Raw genomic sequence first — 25,585 nt, forward strand, 5'->3', positions numbered from 1 at the left:
ACATTCATGCATGTATACATATGTATATATTGTTGTTAAATGCTGTCAAGTTGATTCCAACTCATAGTGACCTTGTGCAGGATTTTCATGGATTTGAACCTGATAGTTCTGAATCACTGATTTTGTGGTTCACAGTCCAGTGCTGCTTCTACAGCACCACACCAGTAGTTCATGTATATGTATATACACATATACATAAGGAGCCCTGATAGTGTAGTGGATTGTGAGCTGGGCTGCTAACTGTAAGGTCAGCACTTCAAATCTGCCAGTCACTGTGTGGGAGAGAGATGATGCTATTTCCATAAAGATTTACAGTCTCAGCAGCCCTACACAGGGTCACTATGAGTCAGAACTGACTCAATGGTACACCACTGACTCAGTGGCACCCAACCACTACCACCACCACACACAAACACACACATACATCCATTGTATTGGTTGTTTCTCTGAAGAACTCTGACTAAAACAGGTGGTGAACTGATGTCTCTCTTGCAAATGCCAATAGGTTTAATTGAGGAACCTTGGGCCATAAATTACAAACAAAAGAGTAATGACAGTGAAGAAGAGAAACAGATCATGGCCAGGCACAACAGGCCAAAAATTCTGGTTTGCTATGAAGAAATCCAAGCTACCTGTTATAAGAAGAAAAGTAACAGACTAATAAGGAACAGTTAAGTGGCCTGTGGGCATTGAAGGTGCACACAGAGACACCTCCACAGGAGTCCTTCAGGGGTGGTTCTCCAATCTACTTATGTTACAGGATCATTTGTGAAGAAGCTCCTTAACCTATGCAGGGGTCTGAGCTCTGCGCCATATAATAGCGATTCAGAATTCACCAGGCCCAGAAATATGTATTTCTAACAAAGTTTTGGAGAAAATGTAGAAGCTATGGAGTTTTGATGTGGCACAATAGGATAATGCAATGGCCCGCAAGATCTGTTTGAACTGCAAGGTCAGCCGTTCAAACTCACCAACTGCCCCTTGGATACCTCAAAAAGGGTCGCTATGAATTGGAACCAATTGGACAGCACTTAACAACATTTAGGTGAAAGAAAGCAAAGGACCTTTGAGTCAGAAAACAGCAGGGGGAGGGAGGTATGAGAGCATCTTATTGGGTACAAAGAAGTGGTACAGTTTGGAGTGGCTAGAAATGTGTGGTGGAGGAAACAGCTATGAGAGATGAGATTCCAGAGCAAGGCTATGCCTTTATCTTCAGAGGCTTTGATGTCTGGCAGTTTGCATTTTATCCCAAAGAGCCGGACACCTTTTGAAAACATGTTAGTAGGGAAACTTGCATTTTAGATGGTGATGGAGAGAGGTACAGTGAGGACATCTCTGTAATGGAAACTCTAGGCAGGAGATGGTGTGGACAGAGCTTCACAGTGACTATGGGGGTGGGAGGAGAGAACTGGGATAGAAAAGACATTGTAATGGCCAGCAAATAGCGGGGAGCACTGTGCTTTCTGCTTGGCTCAGGCACCACCACCCTGGATGCCAACTCCCCTTTCTTTTGATGCCTCCTCCTCACCTAACCAAATCTCTTGTTAGCCTCCTTGAACTATGATTCCAGCCATCTGTTCTTGGATCAGTTCCATAGATCCAATGCCAATCTCCAATTTGCTATTTAATGTCTCTTAAGCGTCTCAACCTCATTGTGGCAAAAAGAGACTTGCATTCTCCCCACTTAGAAATCTGCAACTCCATGAATCTTTCTGTTTCCTGAAATAATACTTGAATGATTTCAGGATTGAGAAGTGAGGTCATGCTGGAGTAGAGTGAACCTGGATCCCACATGCCTGGCATCCTCCTAAGAAAGAGACCAAGAGATACAGACACAGAAGGAAGACAGCCTTGTGATGCTGGAGGCAGAGAATGAAGGTATGCTAACATAAACCAAGGAGTGCATCGGGCTGCCAGAAGCTGGAAGAGGCAAGGAAGGGTCCTTCCTTAGAGCCTTCCTTCAGAGAGTATGTGGGTGTTAGGTGCTGTCAAATCAATTGCAACTTACACTGAGCCCATGTGTTACCATGCCCAACTGCTCCCTAGGGGCTTCCTGGCTGTCCTCTTTATACACACAGATCACCAGGGCTTTTGTGAAGCCACGGTGTAGATTTGAACAACCAGCCTTTTAGGTATAACAGCTGAGTGCTTACTACTATCAGAGTAAATTTCTGTTGTTTTTAAGTCAACCCAGCTTGAGGCAATAGTTATAGCAGGTCTAGGAAACAAACACACCGTTAGAGTTTGGCTTAAATATGGCTTTCTCATGGAAGCCTTGTCTGAGGACGTGCTGGAGCTGAGGTAGTCCCCCGGGAACTCAGTCCTACAGCACCCTATGAATGTCAGAAGAGCACTTGGCGGTTAGGACAAGCTTGGGCAACCAGCCGCATGACAGCAGAACTGTGTCTGCTTTGTTCCCCTCTCTATTCTCACAGAGAAGGTATTCCATTTTTTCACATCTGTTGAACGAGTGATCTTCCAGAAGTTGACAAGTTTCTTACAAAGGTCATATGGAGAGAAACAGATACAAGAAGAGCCAGTCTGGGAAGAAGGAAGCCCAGAAGTGCTCTGGTCCACAGTGGTTCTTTATCACGTTTGCCTCTGAAATGCCCTTCTTTTCTGTATCTTGAGGCAAATGACAATTTTCTTTTCTGTACTAAGAAGAAAAATGAGTAAAAGGCCTTACGTGGAGGTTAGAGAGGTGCTTACCAATTCCCCATGTAATGTCCTCGATTTCCCTTCTGTGCTTTAGATACATGGGCCACACGTGGCCGTCAAAGTATCCCGGGGGGTCTGGTGGCTCATAGACCCTTGTACTACCAAAACATGTACGAAACTTTAGGTAGGCAGAAACACACAATTGATAAAGTAAAATAATAATGGTTAGGATAATGGGAAAATCACTCAGAGACAAAATCTAAACATCATTAAGATACGCAAAAACATATCAAGGGATGAAAATGGCTTCAGTTTTTCAGCTCAAAGATTAATCTGTAATTCACTGAATATGGTTCCATGATTATCTTTCTTCCCCCTCTAGTGATGCATAGAGGAATTAAGAAACAGATATTAACTTACTTTGGTGCTACAGGATAAGCACTGGACTGCTAAGCACCCACCAGACGCTTTTTGGAACCCTATACAGCAGGGGTGAGGAATGTCTGGCCCGCGTGGTGTATAAGGCCCTTGAAATCATTTGGCCTGGCGCTGCCAAAGCAACCACAGTTCCAGCCATCACAATAGGAATGAGTTAATGAAATTTGACTAAATATAGCAGGCTAGTTTTTAAGTTGATCATTTTGTATGGCTGCAAATGATGTTATAAATTTTGGCAGGAAAAAGATTCTCCACCTCTGCTATACAGGGTGGCTAAGACTTGATAGTACTTAACAACAATGTCAATGTAAATAAATATCGTTAATATGCTGGATTAAACTCTTAGCTAATTGGTGTTTTGTGTGTCTCCAGCAGCATACAGTTCAATTACAAATCGTAATCAACATGAGAATGGTTCCTTTGGAGGGGGAGAAAACTGAGACAAAAAGCTTATAAAAGTGTATTTTCTTAGACAAGCATACTTTTCTCCACGTGGGTGACCATTCAATCCTTGTATAAGAGAGCCAAGGCTTCCCTTGTTTGAAAAATGACACCCACCAATTGCTAAATAAAGTTGCTCTCCTCAATTTCCCTGAATTTTGTCTTTTTGAACCGCAATTCACACCAAAGTGATTTCAAAACTTACCTCCTCCTCCTTTTACATTCTTCATAAGGAATGGTCAGAAAATAGCTTCTATTCCAAATAGCGTCAAGAGGCCTAAAACAACAGCATATTTGGTTCACAAAGTCCCTGCCCCATCAGTCAGAGTCCAGGTTAGAATGGTGATGCTTACCTGTAATTGAAGAGAAGGAAACCTTCGATGATTAAGATGGGGGTTTCCTCAGCAGTTTCCCAGTCTGTTGAGAGCAGAGAGGGTCCTGGGCTTTCCATCCAGCAGGAAATGGTCGACATCATTTTTTCCATGTTAAGCGCTTCAAGTACTTCAAGCAAACACAAAAACATATGAATTCAGCATCAAAAGTTGTGTTGCAGCTTTTCACATTAAGTACACACAAGGATCTGTACATGTTAATGAGTAACATCATTTTACTTAGCTTTCAAAAAAAAATTCTCATAGCAAATATTTTATATATGAAATCTAAACCCTATTATTGATAAATAGATATAATAAAAAATTCTTTATTATGAAAAATTAAAAACATATACAAAAGTAGAGAGAAGAGTACAATGAATTCTCAAGTCCTACTAGCTTCGATAATTGACTCGATGGCACTTCACAACAACCACCAACTTTGATAATCATTACATTTTTTACATGGTTTAAAGCAACATGAATTTATTATTATCTTATCGTTCTTGGAGGCACGAAGTCTGCAAGGAGTTTCATTGGACTAAAGTCATGGTGTCATGAGAGCTGGTTCCCTATGGAAGTTCTGAGGGAAGAATCTCTTTCCTTGACCTTTTCAGCTTCTAGTGGTGGCTTGTAAGGAGCTCTGGTAGCGTAGTGGTTAAAAATCGGGCTGTGAACCTCAAGGTCAGCAGTTCAAAACTACCAGCTGCTCTGCGGGAGAAAGATGAGGCTTTCTGCTCCCGTAAAGATTTACAGTCTGAGAAACCCTGTACAGGGTCATTATGAGTTGGAACCGACTCCACGGCACATAACAACAACAACAAGTGGTGGCTTGTGGTCCTTCTTCCATCATCAAAGCAAATCACTCCAAGCTCTGGTTCCATCATCACCCTGCCTTCTTTGATTCGGACTCTTGCTGTGTCTTTCCTATCATTGTATTGCATTATAATTACAGTACGGAGCTCTGGTGCACCAGTGGGTGAAGTTGGTGTTTCGAACCTAACTCAGGAGAAAGCTGTGGCAGTCTGCTTCTGCCATGGAAAACTCAATGGGATACTTCAACTTTGTCCTATAGAATGTTCTAAGTTGGAATTGAGTCGATAGCAGTGGGTCGGGTTTGGTTTGGGGGGCAACTACCTTGAGTCCACCAAATAACACAGGAGAGTATCCTCACCTCAAGAGCCTCAATTTAGTCACATATGTGAAACCTCTTTGTCACATAAGGTAACACTCACAGGCTCTGGGGTAAGAATATAGTGGGGTGAGGGAGGGGAAGAAAGCCAAGCAAAAACTCACTGCCATCGACTTGATTCCAACTCATAACATGGTATTATAAACAGCAAAGTGAAACTTGGTATCATAGGTCAGGCAGAGAAATTCTCTCTGCTCTTATCGTTTTGATGCTGATACACCATAAAACCAGCAGGGAAGGTTATACCAGTTCAGCCCTTGCCTTCAATCTTCATCAAGATCTTTACTTCATCTCCCCTTGAGGGTATACTAAGCCTATCCCTTAAGAAAGGAATGAGGGAGAGACACTGTCTCAGCTTTGGGGACGGGTGGATAGATCTGGAGCAAACAAACCCATCAGTTCATCCAAGAACCAATGCTTTAAAGCTGCTACATGTTTCAGATGCTTCTTGGGACCACAAGCCATGGCCCTGTAACATACAGAAGCTGTGTGTGTTATGGGTTCAACTGTTTCCCCAAAATATGTCTTGTGAATCCTACCATACCTCTCCTTGTTATTGCATTTGGAAGTAGGTTTTCTTGGTTATGCTATGAGAGGGTATTAGTGTAGGGTGTGTCTTGAGTCATTTGATTTAGAGATAAAAGTTAATCTCTTTTGAAAAATAAAAGAGCAGAGTAAGTAAGGGTGGTGTAGTGATTTACTTTATATGGTTTTCTACCTAGTTTTTATGTTGTTGTTTTGAGTGCCCTGAGTCAGTTCTGACTCATAGCAACCCTGTGCAGGGTTTCTAAGGAGTGGCTGGAGAGCTTGAACTGCCAACTCTGCGACTCAAATTGACCTTGCAGTCCAGCGCATTAACCCACAGCACCACACCAGGACTCCAAAAACATACGTTGTAAATCCTGTGGTAGTGATGGTGATGGGCCATGGAGTTGGTTCTGACTCTCAGTGACCCTGCATAGGGTTTCTGAGGCTGTAAATCTCTATGGGAGCAGAAAGCCTCATCTTTCTCCCATGGGACAGCTGGTAGTTTTGAACTGCTGACCTTGAGGCTAGCAGCCCGGCTCCTAACTACTAGGCTACCAGAACTCCTTGCTGTTGTTACTAAGCACTTTGAATCAGTTATGATTCATAGTAACCCTGTATAGGGTTTCCAAGGAGTAGCCAGTGAGCTTGAACCACTGACCTTGCAGTTTAAAGCGACCTTGAAGTCCAGTGCATTAACCCACAGTGTCACATCAGGACTCCAGAGCTCCTTAGCTATAGTTTTATTTTATGTTTTATTATGAATTATGTGATAGTTTACATGGGAGAACATCAGTTTTACATTCATCCTATCACATTTTGTTTCATTGCAATGATTACAATTCCCTCCATGCTTCATCAAATAACCAAAGGATACACCCCACAGCCCCTCTCTCTCCCTGAGTCCCATGTCCCCAGCCACTCCATCTGTCCACGTCATCATCCCTGTCTCCATGCCTAGCTTCACTGCCTCTCTAGGTAGGGTCACACTCTCTGCTCTTCTCACTTGATGGTCCTCCACTCCTAGGCTGCAAAATCAATCACTCTCCTCCTTTTGTTAAACAACATCTACCTCTACATTTGCGACCCTCACAGTCATTGCTGATGGCAATTATTCACTATTGTACCACAAGAGTCTTATCCCCATCTCCTTTCGCCAGCCTGGTCCAAACAGATTAGAGATCATTCAGTGGAGATTCTATCTACCCCTGCCCAGTCTGGAACTAGGCCTCCCTCTTGAAAGCTTGTAAGTCAGTCACTTCTTGCCTTTATAGCCCCCACTCCTCCATTTTAGGTAACCAATGTCTAAGTAGCCCATCCCTGTCAACCCTATGTGCTGAGGAGGTGGAAGTGATCCTTGCTGTAAAGATATGTTCCCTTTTTTGAGCTACTGTTGTTGTTGTTATGTGCCGTGGAGTCGGTTCTGAGTCATAGCGACCCTGTACAGAGTTTCCAAGGCTGTAAATCTTTACGGGAGCAGAAAGCCTCATCTTTCTCCCACGGAACAGCTGGTAGTTTCGAACTGCTAACCTTGCGGTTCACAGCCCGATTCGTAACCACTACGCTACCAGAGCTCCTTTTTTGAGCTACTTGTTGTCATTGTCAGGTGCCATGGAGTCGGAACCGACTCATAGCAACCCCATGCACAGCAGAACAAAACAATGTCCGTTCTTGGGCCAACCTCACTACTGCTGTCACACTTGAATCCATTAATGATGCCACCTGGCCGATCCATCTCGTTAGTGGTCTTCCTCTTTTTCTCTGACCCTCCACCTTACTCAGCATGACATCCTTCTCCAGCGACTGTTCCCTCCGGACAATATGTCCAAAGTATGAGAGACGAAGCTTAGCCATCTTGGCCTCCAAGGAGCACTCTGGCTGTACTTCTTCCAAAACAGATCTATTGGTTCTTTTGGCAGTCCATGGCACTTTCAGTATTCTCCTCTAACACCACAACTCAAAGGCATCAATTCTTCTACGATTTTCCTTATTCACTGTCCAGCTTTCGCATCCATATGATGCTATTGATAATACCATGGCTTGGGTCAGGCGCACCTTAGTCCTCAAGCTGACATCTCTGCTCTTCAATACTTTAAAAAGTTCCTGTGCAGCAGATTTGCCCAATGTAATACGTTGTCTGATCTCTTGACTGCTGTTTCCGCGACTGTTGATATTTGATCCAAGAAGAATGAAGTCCTTGACAACTTCAATCTTTTCTCCATTGATAAGAATGTTGTTTATTGGTCCAGTGGTGAGGATTTTTGTTTTCTTGACATTGAGATGCAATCCATATCGAAGGCTGTGCTCTTTGATCTTCATGAGCTACTACATCCATACATATAGGTAAAGTTCATCAGACTGTAGTGGGTTACTCTTTTTTTTCCCCTCCCTCTTCTTTCTTCTTCTAGTAGAGGTCTGATCATCCAGCCATCAAAGTCAGGTCAAGTGGGTACTATGTGCAAGTATGGGTGTTCTTGTGCATCTCCCCTCATTTTATATCACTTAGCTATAGTTTTTATATAACTCCTTCCAAATGATTAGCTAGAGCCATGAAGATGTTTCTGATGGGTCTGGGTAAGAGAAGGAGGGGAAGATGCTAACAGGATTAAATGATTCCGTTGTGAATCTTCACAGGGAAAATTGTGACCATGAAAACTTGGAACTTTAAGTGGGGATTGGTCAGTTAATTTTGCCATCCTGCCTGGGTATAAAATTAGCCATCTCAGAAGCAGGAATGGAGGATCTCACTACCATAGGAAAGAGCCAGGATCTGAGTGCATCCTTTGTACCCTAAGATCTCAGTGGCTGATCCTCCTTGATCCAGGAGACAGGAAGCTGTGACATCAGAGGAGTGGCAGAGGAGCAGTAGCAGCAGAACCAAGAACCAGAGTACGACCGACACAAAGCAGTGGAGTTCCAGCCCATGGAGCAAGGAAAGCTGAGTGCCTTGAGGCAGAAGGATTGCTTGTGGGGTAGACTGCCTCCAGGCAATTGGAGGAACTAGATTTGCTGACTCACAGAGCTAGAGCTAAGCTCCTTCAGGCTGAAACTTTTTGTGGAATAGCAAGCCCTTTGAGCATTTACTGGCAGCACTAAATGAGCTTTGTAACATTACCTAAGAACGGCAGAGGCCAAGGGGCTGTGTGGCTGAGGCAGAGGACCAGAGAGAGGCATGCCTGTGGGCACAACTGAGAAGAGGCTGTCCTGACTGAAGAACTATATCAAAGCATTTCTGATCCTGAATTATAACCTGTTCACTTCCCGAATAAATCTCATAATTGTGAGTTTGTCTGTGAATTCTGTGTGGCTACTGCAATGAATTACCAAACACAGAGAGAAAGCGAGTACCTTGGGAGGGATGGCTGGCATCAGAATTGGTGGAGAATGTTGCAGGGTAGCGAGGAGCCACTGGTGTATTTCAATCACTGACCCTGTTGTTCAAACCGACACTGAAGTCAAGTGCTTATCCCATAGCGCCACACCAGGACTCCACGTTGAAGCTCTGTTTACATGGTATAACATAGTGTTCTAGAACTTACTAGAAACTGTAACCAACGAAATCTCAGTATTTCTTTGTTTTCAAGGAATGTTTCTACCTATGGACAGTTCTCTTGTTGTTGTTGTTGTTAAGTGAAAACCAGTCAGTTCTGACTCACGGCTACCCTGAACAGGGTTTCCAAAAACAGCTGGTAGGTTTGAACCACAGACCTTTCGGTTAGCAGTCTAGTGCTTATCCCACAGCGCCACACCAGGACTCCATTCTATCTGAAGCTCCTTCTGTCACAGGCTGCTAACCAGCATCCTGGAGCATTCATTTGTAGAAATACAACAGAAGTGTTGTGAGAGGTTGCAAATGAGAGAGCAGTTGTCCTCATACCATTGCAGGGAAGTAACTGCTTTACTGGTCTGGTGTATTTTCTGTGCCTGCAGCTCTGGTAATTCCCATCATAGATCCGTGGAGCATTCCAGATATGGGGAAAAAAACATCTGTTCAGGTTTTCTTTTGAGATTGGTGTCAGAGCCTGCAGTCCATTTGGAATTCTTTTGGTTACTCAAACAAAAAATCAAAACCCATGGCCTTCCTGTTGATAAGTGATCCATACAGTTTCTGAGATTGTCAGTCTTTATGGGAGCATACAGCCTCATCTGTTGACCTTGGAGCAGCTGGTGAGTTTGAACTGCTGACTGTGTCCAACCCACAGAGCCACCAGGGCTCCTCATGGGTTAGCTAAGAGCTGGGGATGGCGCAGAACTGGGTATGCTTCATTCTGTTGTGCATGGGGTCTCTATGAATCGGAACTGCCTCTGTGGCACTGACAGTGACGCTTGTCTGGTCTCCACTTCATAGGAATAAGCCCTGGGCTGATGTGGAGTTTAATTTTCCTCCAAGACGCAGGAAGACAGATGCCATGCCACATGAGATCTCCAAGCAACTGTGTAACAAAAACTGTAAAGAGACAAGGAACTTCCCCCAGAGTCCACAGAGAGAGAAAGCCTTGCCCTAAATTCAGACTTCTAGCCTCCTAAACAGTGAGAAAATAAACTTCTTTTTGTTAAAGCCACCCACGCGTGGTATTTTCTGTTATTACAACATTCATTCGGTAACTAAGACGGGCTCGCATAAGCATGTCTAGTATCTTTGGGACATATGTTCAAGATCCTTTGTAGAAGACGGTACCAATTTATACTCCCATCTAAAGTACTGGTCAGTAGTTCAAATCCACCCATCACTTCTTAGAAACCCTATTCTGGGTCACTATGAGTCGGAGCCAACTCAATGGCACTTTATATCAAACAACAAAGTATGTGAGTTTTTGTTGTATTGAGCCTGTGCCACCAATTTAATGATTTCTGTTCTTATAAAGATTTGAAGCCTTGGAAACACTATTATATATGGTTGGCAATGGGTAGGTACCATCATTTGATAATTATCACTGTTTTAAAAACCTTTTGTTTACTTGTTCGGTGGGGAAGATACAGATATAATTTGGAGGCTGACTTTCTATTGCTCATTTATTAATCAAATAACCTTTGCATATGAAATAAACAGTTTACTAACATTCTTTGACCATTTTTAAAATTGGGATGTTAGTATTTTCCTTACCAGATTATAAGAACATCGTAAGTGAGGAATAACGTTTGAAAACAATTTTTTCCTTAACTTTTGCTTTGTAACCTTTCCTATTAACCTTTGGAGGAGGTAAAGAAAAGCAAAAACAAAAACAAAATTTGGGCAAAAGCTCAAGACACAAGAAACGAGAACAGACAGTGAGTCAGTGAGAGTTAGTGGTTAAGCACTTGGTTGCTAACCAAAAGGTCAGTGGTCACAGGAGAGGGAGAGAAAGGAATAGTCAGAAACACCACACTAGAAGGCTTGTAAGTCCGTCTTCTGCCTAAAACTGATTGGAATACCTAAAATGGGGCTACAGCGTACCCAGTGAATGAGGCTTCGTGCAGAACCTTTGCAATACATAAAACTATAGGTAGAAACCGGAACCACATCCAGATCTCCAGAGACAAGAATAAAGGATACCTCTTGAAAGAAAGAACTGCAGGAAAAATGGAGGCAGATGGGCTGTTACCACAAGAAAAAACAAATCGCTTCCCTAGAAAACATCAAGGCAAGTGGCCAGGTCCTCTGAATGCAGACCCCCTTCCAAGACTAAGACTCAATGGAAATGCATGCTCTGATTGGTGACCACACACATCACTGATGGGGGGAAGTGGGATAAAAGCAGCAATGAAGTGGCAAGCTAAGCCCTACAATGTTCAGTGGACTTCTGTGGACCCAGCTGGGGACTCGGTTGGCAAGCAGTGTGAAGAGACCTGGAGACTCTTGGGCCCAGAGTCAGTGGCGTGGCCACGGAGGACTCGAGAGGAGAGTGGAGCTACCGGCTGACGGGAAGAGAGGACATATACACAGGAGCGCCCACACTTGCAGATGATACCCACGTGACCTGGACCAGATGACTGGATGATCGGAGCTCAACCAGGAGAGGAAAGAAGATGGGGGAAAAAAAAAAAAAAAGAGTGAGCTAATACAGTCTGATGAACTTGACCTATACCTATGGAGTAGCGACTCAAAAGAGGGAACAAATCCCCACAGCAACAAACATTCACACAGCCCCCAACTCACAGAGAGGACGGAGAAGGGCAGCTTGGACATTGGATACTCAAATTGGGAGGGGGGAACTACAAAGGCAAGAAGTGACTGGCTTACAAGCTTTCAAGAGGGAACCTAGTGCTAGGGAGCATGGCGGAAGGCAGAATCTCCAGTAGGTACTATTCAATCTGTCTGGGCGGAGCTGATGAAAGGAGATACAGATGGGTAACTCGTGATAATGTAGTGAATAATGCTTATCAGGACGGACTATGCGGGTAGGAAATGCAAAGGTAGAATTTTTATAACAAGGAAGGGAGTGATTAAATCTCCAGGATAGGAGCGGAGACCTCTGAGACCATCAACGGAGAAGAGCCGAGAGCGGGATCCTACCCAGAGAAACAGAGATGCCTAAGATGGAGGCAGAGATGATGACGCAAAGTGATGAAGCGACTGGGGACTTTGGACCCAGAGAGGGAAAGGGACTGTGGACCGAAAAATGGGGGGAGGAGGGGGAAGTGTAGGGGGTGGGTTTCTGGGACATACCCTTTGGGTGGTTGATGATGCATGGAGGGGATTGGAACCATGGCAATGAGATGATATACGATGGAATGAATGTAAAATTAAAGTTCCCCCATGTAAACTACCATATAATTCACAATAAAACATTAAAAAAAAAAAAAGGTCAGTGGTTCAAATCCACCAGCTTCTGTGAGGGAGAAAGATGTGGAAGTCTGCTTCTAGAACAATTACAATCTTGGAAACCCTATGGAGCAGTTCCACTCTGTTCTTCGTCGTCACTATGAGTTGGAATTTACTGGATGGCAATAGATTTGTTTTTTTCTTTTAAACCCATTACACATCTGAAAGATTATACATTGTTCTTTTTCTATTTCCAAGGCAATCAAAGTTAAAAATAAAGAACATGGTTTAAAAGTCTTTAAGAGAATGCTCAGTTATTTGTTTTTGTTAAGTACTGTTGAGTTGGTTCTTACTCACAGAGACTCCTGTGTAGGATTTCCAAGAAGCAGCTGGTGGGTTTGAACCACTGACCTTGCCGTTAGCAGTCTAGCACTTATCCTACAGCGCCACACCAGGACTCAATTACTTTAAGATCAACTTGTTAATTAGTGCTTATATTCTCTACAGGAAAATAAACATTCTGGGCTTTAACCACTTGGTTTCAAAACCGTGTTACCTTGGGGTGGGAAAGTGAGGTGAATTTATCTACAAATTATCCATAAACTCGTTTGAAAAGTGAAAAGGAAAAAATCAAACTGTTGCTATTACTTTGGTGACAAAGAAGGAAAACAGAGAGGATGCTAAGAGCAGGGAGTTTGCTAGGGGCAAGATTCTTTAGTGGGGCGGACTACAGTGAGTCACGTAACCGTAGGGCAGGGGTGAGTAGAGAGCTAACAAATCAGTAATACTCCAACTTCAGAAGAAAAACCTATCAATCACTTACACTTCTAGTTTTAAATATAGTAGTGGAGAAATATTTATTTAAGTTGTTAAATATAAATCAGAAACTCACAAATGCAGGTTTTAAAAGACAACCATATAGGAGGTTGTGGTGGTAGTGTGCTGTGGAGTCGGTTCCTGCAATCCATGTCTGTACAGGGCTTCCAAGGATGTAAATCTTTACAGGACCATAAAGTCTCATAGTTCTTCTGCAGAGTGACTGGTAGATTCGAACTACTCATCTTGTGGTTACCAGCCCAGTTCATAATCCCTACGTTATCAGGGACTCATATGTAGGAGGGAGCTTCAAAAAGTTGGGGGAAAAATTCCATTATCTTTCAATTCCATCTTACCACCTTCACAGTAGTGAAGCTTTGTAGGTTTGAAAAAGAAGATGAAATTAGGGTATAATGATTGACAAGATTATCAACTTACCATCATACTGCAAAAATCCATTTTTATCTATCTCTATCTCAGACTCTGGCTGGAAAAAAACAACAAGGTGCCAATCAATACACTGAACAGAAATAATACAATTACAGAATGCAGAGGACCTAAGTCATCAAATAAATGCTTGGTATGAATGCTTTGTTGTTATTAAGTACCCTCAAGTTGGTTCTGACTCATAGCAACCCTGTATAGGGTTTCCAAGGAGCAGCTGGTGAGTTTGAACCGCCAACCTTGAGGTTCAAGCCGACCTTGTGGTCCAGTGCTTTGGTTGTGGTGGTGTGTTATGGAGTCGGTTCCGACTCATAGTGACCCTGTATAGGGTTTCCAAGGCTGTAAATCAGGAGCAGAAAGACTCATCTTTCTCCTGTGGAACAGCTGGTAGTTTGGAACTACTGACCATGAGATTAGCAGCCTGACTCATAACCACTATGCTACCAGAACTCCTTGTCCAGTGCTTTGTTGTTGTTGTTGTTGTTGTTATGTGCCATGGAGTCGGTTCTGACTCATAGCAACCCTGTACAGGGTTTCTGAGGCTGTAAATCATTACAGGAGCAGAATGCCTCATCTTTCTCCCACAGAACAGCTGGTAGTTTCGAACTGCTGACCTTGCTTGCGGTTCGCAGCCCGATTCGTAACCACTATACTGCCAGAGCTCCTTGCCCAGTGCTTTGGATGATGATAAATAAAATCAAAGACCTGCAGCAGTAAGTGGTGCCCCCTCGTGGATAAGTTACACTACTGCACAGAGCCTTCCCTGTAAGGTACATCATGCAAGTGAGAATTTTGGGATAATACAATTTTCTTTGCTATTAGAATGTTTTTGTGTTAAACAAATAATCTTAGGAATTTTACATATACCTTGAAAAAATCATCCTGAGATATGACTCTGCAATTTGGGAGGTGTTTCTGCAAATTCTTAGCCAACGTTGTCTTCCCACCATTTGTCACACTGAATCAGGGAGAGAGAGAAAACAAACAAGAAGGAAAATGCATTGAAAAACATGAATAAAAAGCAAAAAAAAAAAAAAAAAAATATTAGATACAATTATTACAGAAAATTACTTCTTCAGCAGTTATTTCTTTTTCTGTTGGCAAAACCATGCGCAGACGGAGATTCAAAGGTTAATGAGAAGAAAGAAATTGGGAAGATTAGACGAGAAAGCTAACTACTAGGCAAGTGAACTGGGCAGATTAATGTCTTAGAAATACAGATACAGTGTTGAAAGCAAAAGGGCATTTATCTGTGGCAAAATATTAATTCGCAGTTTACTTCAACTCAAATAATACGAGCAACATTTTAGTAGTAGTAGTAGTAGGGTCTGGTAGCGTAGTGGTTACGAATCGGGCTGCAATCCTCAGGGTCAGCAGTTCGAAACAACCAGCAGTTCCGTGGGAGAACGATGAGGCATTCTGCTCCCGTGAAGATTTACAGCCTCGGAAACCCTGTGCAGGGCCGCTATGAGTCAGAACAGACTCCACAGCACATCACCACCACCAGTAGGTAGTAGTGTGCCCTGGAGTCAGTTCCGACTCATAGCGATCCTGCATAGGGTTTCCGAGGCTATCAATATTCACGGGAGTAAAAAGCCTCACCTTTTCCCCTTGGAACGGCTGGTAGTTGCGAATTGCTGACCTTGAGGTTAGCAGGCTGATTTGTAGCCACTGCACTACCAGAGCGTCTTTAGCACACTATATTTTAGTGTAAGTATATAAAATTACACACGGTATGGCATTGTAGGATCAACACTGGTATGCTAACCATAAGATTGGCGGTTCAAACCCAATAGGTGCTCCTTAGAAACCCAACACAGGGTCGCTATGAGTCGGCACTGACTTGACACCAACAATGATGGTTTTGTTTTAATGAACACAATGAGGGAGTGGCTTATTACACACCACCTACCGTGAATTCACATCTCTTCTGTGACGCTTCTCTCTACTTTGGGGGTGGACGGGGAAAGGATGAGGCCGCTGCTTCAGTCTTGGAAATCCTAAGGAGCAGTGATGCTGTGTCCCACAGGGTCACTGTGATTCAGCACTGACTCGGGGCAGCGGCAGTGTGCGGGAGGTCGATGGTAGCTTATCACATCACATCAGTTATTTATCCCTTCTGGCTGGAGAATGGAGACCTTAATAAACTCCTCTCTCTGTCTAGTTCCCAGCATCCAGCCCACACATAGCACCTGGGAGTGACTGCACTATTCACTCATTGCCTGTAGTTTCATAACCGGGAGCGCATGCACCTCCATGGGGTTTGTGGACCGAATTCAGGATCTTTGTGAACTTCAATGGAAAATAAATGTATCTTTGGTACTTGTTGTTAAGTGCCACTGAGTTGGTTCCAACTCATAGTGACCCTGTATAGGGTTTCCAAGGAGCCGCTGATGAATTTGAACTGCTAACTTGACGGTTCAAACAGTTTCAATTCAATGCTTACTCTACAGCGTCACATATTGTCACTAAATTAGAAGGGGAAATTAGCATTTTTTTTCCATTATAAGTAACAAGCTTGTTGTTGTTAAGTGCCATTGAGTTGGTTCCGACTCACAGTGATCTTCTATAAGGTTTCTGAGAAGTCGGATGAACTTGAACCACCAATGTACAATTCAAACGGACTTTGCAGTCCAGCGCACTAACCCACAGCACCACTTTTTTTTTTTCAAATTGGTGTGATAATGGTATTTTCACAAGTGTCCTCATTTTTTTTTTTTTTTTAAATGTTTTGAGAATTATGTGATAGTTTACATGGGAGAACACATTAGTTTTACATTCATTCTATTGTATATCGTCTCATTACCATGGTTACAATCCCCTCCATGCAATCCTTCCCCTGTACCCCCCAGGTCTTCAGCACACAGTCACTCTCCCTCTCTGGATCTAAAGTCTCCAGCTGCTCCATCTCTCCACGTCATCATCTCTGCCTCCATTTCAGGCATCACTTCTTCTCTGGGTAGGGTCCTGCTCTCTGCTCTTCTCCCTTGATGGTCCTAGGGACCTCCGCTCCTAGACTGAAAAGTTAATCACTCCCCTCCTTGCTATAAAACGTCTACCTTTACATTTCCAACCTTCACAATCAGTCCTGATAACAATTATTCACTATTGTATCTCAAGAGACCCATCTGCATTTCATTGCATCAGCCCCGCCTAGTCAGATTGAATACTACTCACTGGAGATTCTACCTTCCTCCAGGCTCTCTGGATCTAGGTTTCCTCTTGAAAGCTTGTAAGCCAGTCACTTCTTTCTTGCCTTTGTAGCCCCCCATCCCCCAATTTTGGGTAGCCAATGTCCAAGTTGCCCATCCCTGTCTACTCTGTGTGTGGAGGGGGTGGGAATGATTCTTGCTGTAAGGACTTGTTCCCTCTTTTGAGCTACTGCTTCCATAGGTATAGATAGGTTTGTTGTTGTTGTTGTTGTTAAGTGCCATCGAGTCGGGTCCGACCCATAGCGACCCTGTACAGGGTTTCCGAGGGTGTAAATCTTTACGGGAGTAGAAAGCCTCATCTTTCTCCCGCGGAGCGGCTGGTAGTTTCGAACCGCTGACCTTAAGGTTCGCAGCCCGATTCGTAACCACTACGCTACCAGAGCTCTAAACTTCATCAAATTGTATGAGAATACCTTTTTTTTTTTCCCTCTTCTTTTTACTTCTGGTTGAGCTCTGATCATCCAGTCACTGAAACCAGGATAAGTGGGTATTATCTGCAAGTGTGGGTGTTCTTATGCATATGCCCTCTCTTCTTATCAGCACAGCACCACTTCTATGGTTTGCTATAAAAACAATAGTACTTGTGCCTATCACCAATAGAAATAAAATATTTTCATATCATGTTGCAAATATCATCGATGCTCACTGTGATTTCAAATTTATGATCTTTTCTATACCCATCACTGGATGTTGTTGTTAAGTACCACTGAGTCATATCTGGCTCATAGCGACCCTGTATAGCGTTTCCAAGGAGCAGCTGGTGGATTTGAACCACTGATCTTGAGGTTAGCAGTTCAGTGTTTATCCTGTAGTGCTGAATCATGAACTTCATCACTGGATATTGTTATTTAATACATTATCAAGTTAAGTATATATGAAGGGCTCGAAAAAGATCATGGAAAAATTCTACTTTTTAATTTCACTTTTCTACAAACCTCTTGAAGCTCCTTCATATATAACAATGTCATAGTTTATTTTTTAAAGTGCTTTTTATAATTAAGTTCTAATAGAACTGGTTTTCTTTATATTCCTGTCTTCTATTCTGTGCATCCAAAACCATTACTCTGAGAAGAGGTCAAGACTTCAGCATAGCAAATGGCTTGTTTTTGTAAAGTTCTGACTTACAGAGACCCTGTATAGGCTTTCCAAGGAGCAGCTGGTGGGTCTGAACTGCTGGACCATGTGGTTAGAAGTCCAGTGCTGATTCTATAACACCACACCGGGAGCCTAGCGAATGTCTACAGCACATTCATTTTCAAGAACCTTACTCCCAGGTGGAGATCTCACATGAAATCAACCCGTTTGTAATCTATAAAAGAAACTCATGTTTACTCAGCAAAATTGCTTGTTGGATGTAATTCAACTAAAACCTAAATAACTTACATGGAGAAAGTAGAAAGAACTTGATTCACAAGATTTTTCATTTAATCTAACAACGTGCAGTTAAGTAGGACATGGGTCCAGCAGGTGAGAGAAATACATGAAAATACTTAGTATTAAGATGAATCTGGTAAAGGTGAGGACGGACGATTAGGAGGAGTCTTACTGGAATTTGAGGATGAGTGCTTGAATTTGGATGACAATAAGTATGGAAAGGAAAGGATGAACAAGACACGTACAACAAAGGAAAACGGAACAGATGTGGTTCTGATCCGATGGGAGGCAAGGCAAGGCAGAGTTCTGATATGCAACTCTTAATTTACTTCAAATTGACAAAAGAATGTAGTTAAGGAATAATACAATAACACATTGGTCTTCCCAATGTTACTTTTAAATAGTCTCAAATATTTTAATAGGCCACACATATTAGTCCCTGTGTGCACAGCTGGACCTCACAGGAAACAACTGATGGATCTTCTCTTCCACCATGATGAAGAACACCCAGATGGGTGTACATGGATCTGCCAAGTAGTTAGTTCTCTGTATATGAACATATTGGACTTGTCTGCCATGTAGGTAGCTCTCAATATATGGACACCTTGGACACATCTGCCATGCTAAGTCACCCCACACCAAAATGGTATCTGGTCAGGCATTGATTGCCTCTGGTGTTGGCTCCAGAATATAAATGATGAAACATTTTTACAACTGGCCATTCTCCCATTTCTGTGTTTGCAGGAAACGCGCCCATCTCTGTTGGTATCTCTATAGCCAGAACACCACTGTTTGGTATTCCAGTGGCTTGTTCTTCCCCAGGACTCAGAAATCCTTCCCATTGCTTCTCCTTCCCTAGTCACATTCATATGAAAACATCTGTGTCTTCCACCACTATAGCACACTTACCCACTGATTCCAATGATAAAGGTTTTCATAATTAGCTTGAAAATCACGTCTTCCTAAAAAAAAAAAGGAAAGCTTATTACTAAGAAATCTTAATGGGGTGAAATAAACAGTCACACATTGGGTAGGGAAGCCAGCTGGGAAGAAACTATGACAGTCATCTTTCGCTGATCCCACCCCTGGATTAGCAACATGCCATGGAAGCACTTCAGATTTCACTAGTTTCTCTGTTACACTCTACTGCAAAGTATCAACAGATGTTGCATGCTCTGTTGATGTCAAGTGAGCTAGAAGGCTCCATGGCTAAGCATATGCCTGTGACTGTGCCTATATTAAAGACTAGGAATGGTTGCTAGGTCACAGCATGGTCCAGAGAGTTCCATACTCCCTTGAGGCAGGTCACATTTCTCCTGCAATATTCAATCACCTGGATATGACCCATCATTCCAGGGGCCGGTGAACCCTCTGGATTGACCTCTTCTTCCTCCTCCTTTCTGAAAGAGGGAGAATGTCACTGCAGGCCAGAGGCAAAAGGCCACAAATTCCCTTTAAGGGCACCATTTCCTCACTGAAGAGTCTAGGTCCAAGGCCTAGGTCAGGAGTCCCCATGGTGAGTATGAAGTGCTCAGCAGCTAATTGACAGGTTGGAAGTGTGAACCCACCGGCTCTGTAGGATAAGCACTGGACTGCAAATGACAAGGTCGGTGGTTCAGGCCCACTAGTCCCTCCCCCAGGAAAAAGATGAGGCTAGCTCTTCCCGCAAAGATTTACAGCCTTGGCAACCCTATACAAGGTCTTTAGTAGTCCAGGTGTGACACTGTGGGTCAATGTGCTGGACTGCAAAGTCGGTTTGAATCGCAAGGTTGGAGGTCCAAGCTCTCCAGCTGCTCCTTGGAAATCCTATACAGGGTCGCTATGGGTTGGAACCGACTCGACAGCACTCAACAACAAGAAGGAGTCGAATCAACCTGAGACAGCACTTAACAACAACATGAGTAGTAGTCACAGAGCTGGAGGGTGGGGCTGTGATGAGGAGAAAAGCCTGGTGGTGAGAGAGGGTTGTTGTTCCTTGGCAGCTTCTCGTTATCCAGATGATTCCAAACAGAGTGAATAGCTAAGGTTCGGTTCCACTTTCATTAACAAGCCCACATGAGACAAAAATTTGATGACTGTGATAAGAATAAAATTTCAAAACTGGCTGGACATAAGAGTTCCATGTAGTGGTGCACTGATGAACGTATGTGGCTGTTGTTAAGTGGTGTTGAGACAGTTCTGACTCACAGTGATCCTGTACAGGGTTTCTGAGGAGCGGCTGGTGGGTTTGAACCACTGATCTTGTAGTTAGCATTCCTATGCTGATCCTACAGCACCACACCAGGTGTCCACATCTCCATTGAAAATACCAGTGTGTGTCAAGGAAAAAACTTCATACAAGGAGTATTATAAAGGCAGTGTTTAGGTTGTAATTTTTCTACATTTGAAATTTATTTTACCAGATTATTGCTATTTCTAAAATTATTATTTTATTGTAGTTTTTATGAAGGTATACATAGCAGTTTAGGTTCTCATTCAATGCTTTCTATAAAAGTTGCTCACTGACATGGGTTACATTCTTCGCAATGTATTGAGAAATTGTTTCATTTCTTCTGGAATCCAGATTTCTGGCTTTCATGGATTTTGAGGTAATCCACACAAGACCTTGAGGTGTCCTTCTGAGCCTCAAGCCATGAGAAAACTGGTTCCTAAAAGCCATTAAAAGCACTGCAGGATAATGCACTGGACCATCAGGTTGCTTTGAACTGCAAGGTTGGTGGTTCAAACCTATCAGCTGCCCCACTGAAAACCTAGACAGGGTTACTGTGAGTAGGAACTGACTCCATGGCACTCACCACCACCACTGAAAGTCACTTTTAAGTCAAACAAAGGTCTAGATAAAACTAGTGAGACCACTTTGCCTTGGGCATTGTACTCTTAGAGAATTCACTCAGTTTTATTTCCTGAAAGAGATTCCAATTGTCAGACTGGGAGCTATGCTTAAGATAAATCAGTAATTATTTTAATTGTTCTTCGATACAATGCTGTGTGAAAATCCTTCCTAACCACAAATTTGTCTATAAGTTCTGTTCCTAATCCCCATCCCCTACCCACCAGCCCACCCCCACCCATAGCACTACTGCTAAGATTTTTTATAAGAGTATTTCAAGGTTTTCTGATCTTTGGAATGTTTTTCCATCATAAAATAGGCAAGAGACTTGAATAGACTTGTCACCAAAGAGAGCATTCAATTATCCACCAAATACATGAAATGATGATCATTAGTCACCATCAGAGAGATGCAAATCAAAACCACACTGAGATACCAATTCTCTCCCACTAAATTAGCTAATAAAATGTGTAAAGGCCTGGAGTTAGAAAACCAAAAGGGAAGAACACACTCAGCATTTCTCAAGCTGAGGGAACTGAAGAAAAAATTCAAGCCTGGACTTGCAATATTGAAGGATTCTATGGTAGTCCTGGTGTGGTGCTGTGGGATAATGTGTCAGACAGCAAAGTCGTTTGAACTGCAAGGTTGGTGGTTCAAGCACACCAACTGCTGCTCCTTGGAAACCCTACACAGGGTCGCTATGGGTCAGATGGCACTTGACAACAAATGGGCAAAACATTGAATGATGTAGAAAGCATCAAAAGAACATGGAAGGAATACAAAGAGCCACTGTACCAAAAAGATATGGTCAATGTTCAACCATTTCAAGAGGTAGCATATGATCAAGAGCTAATGATCCTGAAGGAAGAAGTCCAAGGTGCACTGAAGGCACTGGCGAAGAGTAAGGCTCTGGGAAATGATGGAATATAAATTGAAATCTTTCAACACACTCATGCAGCACTGGAAGCACTCACTCATCAATGCCCAGAAACTGGAAGGCAAATACCTGGCCAATTGATTTTAAGCAATCTATATTTGTGCCCATTCCAAAAACAGGTGACCCAATGGAATGTGGAAATCATTGGACAATGTCATTAATATTACATGCAAGTAAAATTTTGCTAAAGATGATTTAAAAAAATGGCCTCAACCATACATTGACAGAGAACTTCCAGAGGTGCAAGCTGGATTCAGAAAAGGACATGGAATGAGGAATTATCATTATTGACTTCAGATCTTGGCTGAAAGCAGAGAATACCAGAAAGATGTTTACTTGTGCTTTATAGACTACACAAAGGATCTGACAAGCTATGGACAACATTGAAGAGAATGACGATTCTGGAACACTTAACTGTACCCATGAGGAACCTGTACATGGACCAAGAGGCAGCTGTTCAAATAGAACAAGGGAACACCGAATGGTTGAACTTAGGAAAGGTGTGCAATAGGATTGTATTCTTTCACCATACTTATTCACTCTCTATGCTGAGCAATAAATAACCCGAGAAACTGGATTATATGAAGAAAAACGTGGCATCAGGATTGGAGGACGATTCATTAACAATCTGTGATATGCAGACGACATAACGTTGCTTGCTAAAAGCTAAGAGGACTTAAAAATACTTACTGATGAAGATCAAAGACCATAGCCTTCAGTATGGATTACATCTCAATGTAAAGAAAAAAAATCTTCACCACTGGGCCAATACATAAAAAAATCCATATAAATGGAGAAAAGATTGACGTCAAAGACTTCACTTTGCTCAGATCAACTATCAACACTCATAAAAGCAGCAGTCAAGAACTCAACATATTGCATTGGGCAAATCTGCTGTATAAGGCCTCTATAAAGTGTTTAAAGATGTCAGCTTGAGGCTTAAGGTATGCCTGACCCAAGCCATGGTATTTTCAATAACTTTATATGCATGTGAAAATTGGACAGTGAATAAAGAAGACCACTGAAGAATTGATGCATTTGAGTTATGGTGTTGAAGGAGAATACTGAAAGTGCCATGGGCTGCCAAAAGAACAAACCAATCTGCGTTGAAAGAAGTAATAGCCAGACTTCGTCTCTCATGCTTTGGACATATTATCAGGAGGCACCAGTCCCTGGAGAAGTACATCATGTTTGGTAAAATGGAGGGTCAGAGAAAAAGAGGAAGACCTTCAATGAGATGGACTAGCATAGGCAGCAGCAATGGGCTCCTCAGATGTAGCAACTATTGTGAGGTTGGTGCAGAACTGGGCAGTGCTTCGTTCTGTTGTGCACAGTGTCACTATAAGTCGGTAACAATTCAATAGCACCTAACAACAACAACAGTAAGAAGCTGGCTAACTACCACTCCTCTCTACCAGTTGTCATACTGTGGTGCCTAGCATGTTGCTGTATGCTGGAAGCTATGCCAGTACTTTAAACAGGAACCGCAGCATCCATGGTAGACAGATTCTAGTGTAGCATCTGTGTAGACTAAGAAGAAGGAGAGATGAACTACTTCTGAACGTTTAGCCATGGAAAACCTCATGAATAGCAGTGGAACATCGTCAGATATAGTGCCGGAAGATGAAAACATTATAAATAGCAACAGAACATTGTCAGATATAGTGCTGGAAGATGAGCCCCTCAGGTTGTAAGACAAAGAAAATGCAATTGGGGAAGCGTTGCCTATTCAATGTACAGTGGACAATGATGATGTGAATAGAGAAAAGCTTTTGGTACCTTCATTTGTTGATGGCGCACAATACAAAATGGGATCGTACAATGTATGATTCTAGGAAAATATGAAGTTGTTAAAAATAAAACGGAATGCAAAAAGATTGATATCCTAGGCATTGTTGTTGTTAAGCACCTTTGAGTTGAGTCGGTTCTGACCCATAGCGACCCTGTACAGGGTTTCCAAGGGTGTAAATCTTTACGGGAGTAGAAAGCCTCATCTTTCTCCCGCAGAGCAGCTGGTAGTTTCGAACCGCTGACCTTAAGGTTCGCAGCCCGATTCGTAACCACTACGCTACCAGAGCTCCTTATCCTAGGCATTAGTGAGCTGAAATGGACTGGTAATGGCCACTTTGAATCCAACAGTCACATGATTTACTATGCTGGGAATGACAAATTGAAGAGGAATGGTGTGCAACATTCATCATCAAAATGAACATTTCGATATCTATTGTGAAGTACAATGCCATCTGTGATAATACCCATATGCCTACAATGTGGTATAATATCACTAACATTAAATTATATAATATCACTATTATTAAAATTTATGCTCCAGCCATTAAAGCCAGTGATGATGAAACCGAAGATTATGATCAATTTCAATTTGAAATTAACCAAATGTATACTCAAGATGTATTGTATTGTATTGTATTGTATTAATCATTACTGGTGATTGGAATGCAAAGGTTGGAAACAAAGAGGAAGGATCAGTAGTTGAAAAATATGAAAATAGTTTGTGATAGAAATCAAGTTGGAGATCATATGACACAATTTTACAAGACCAATGGCTCATTCATTGCAAATTCCTCTTTTAAACATAAAAGGTGACTTATACACGAATCTCTCCAGGTGGAATACGCAGGAACCAAACCGAATGCATCTGTGGGAAAGGCGGTGGAAAGCACAACAGCATCAGCCAAAACAAGGCCAGGGGCCAACTGTGGCACAGACCATCAACTGTTCATATGCAATTTCTGGTTGAAGCAGAAGAAAATTAAAATACGTCCACAAGGTCAAGATATGACTATGAATATATCCCACCGGAATTTAGAGACTATCTCAAGAACAGACTGGATGCATTAGACACCAATGTCTTAAGACCACAGAATTGTGGGATGACATCAAAAACATAATACATTAAGAAATCAAAAAATCATTTAAAAGAAAGGAAAGAAAAAAAACAAAATGGATACTAGAAGAGATTCTGAAACTGCTCTCCAGCACAATGAAGTTAAAGAGAATGGAAGAAATGAGGAAGTCAAAGACCTGAACAGAACATTTCAAAGAGAAGCTGAGAAACCAAAGTCAAATATTATAACGAGATGTGCAAATACCTGGAGCTAGAAAACCAGAAGGAAGAACACATTCAGCATTTCTCAAGTTGAAAGAACTGAAGAAAAAATTCATGCCTCCGATTTGAAATCTTGAGTGATTTTGTGAGCAAAATACTGAATGATGTAGAAAGTGTCAAAAGAAGATGGAAGGAATACACAGTCAATGTCCCAAACAGAAATGGTCTATGTTCAACCATTTCAAATTGGTACTGAAGAACCAATGGTACTGAAGAATAAAATCCAAGCTGCACTGAAGTCATTGGCTATAAACAAGGCTCCAGGAACTGACTGAATATAAACTGAAATCTTTCAGCAAACTGATGCACCACTGGAAATACTCACTTATTGATGCCAGGGAATTTAGAAGACAGTTACCTGGTCAACCGACTGGAAGAGCTCCATATATGTGCCTATTCCAAGGAGAGGTGACCCAATGAAATGTAGACATCATCAAGCAATATCATTACATAACATACAAGTAAAATTTTGCTGAAG

The 25,585-nt window shown here is 42.3% G+C and overlaps 1 protein-coding gene across 1 annotated transcript in view; it reads right to left on the reverse strand.

The window, feature by feature from the left end:
• NMRK1 (nicotinamide riboside kinase 1) overlaps window positions 1-19,175 on the reverse strand; it is a 26,418-nt gene extending 7,243 nt beyond the window's left edge. Inside the window, exons 1-6 of the mRNA XM_006834926.1 lie at window positions 19,123-19,175; window positions 14,495-14,585; window positions 13,622-13,670; window positions 3,891-4,038; window positions 3,743-3,814; window positions 2,710-2,816 (exon numbers count right to left, since the gene is read on the reverse strand). Of these exons, the coding sequence (XP_006834989.1) occupies window positions 2,710-2,816; window positions 3,743-3,814; window positions 3,891-4,038; window positions 13,622-13,670; window positions 14,495-14,585; window positions 19,123-19,151 (496 nt within the window). The 5' untranslated portion in view covers window positions 19,152-19,175. The remainder of the gene's footprint in view (window positions 1-2,709; window positions 2,817-3,742; window positions 3,815-3,890; window positions 4,039-13,621; window positions 13,671-14,494; window positions 14,586-19,122) is intronic.
• Window positions 19,176-25,585: the final 6,410 nt, after the last annotated feature.

Source organism: Chrysochloris asiatica, unplaced genomic scaffold (assembly GCF_000296735.1).
Source record: "Chrysochloris asiatica unplaced genomic scaffold, ChrAsi1.0 scaffold00014, whole genome shotgun sequence".
In the NCBI taxonomy this organism is placed as follows: domain Eukaryota; kingdom Metazoa; phylum Chordata; class Mammalia; order Afrosoricida; family Chrysochloridae; genus Chrysochloris; species Chrysochloris asiatica.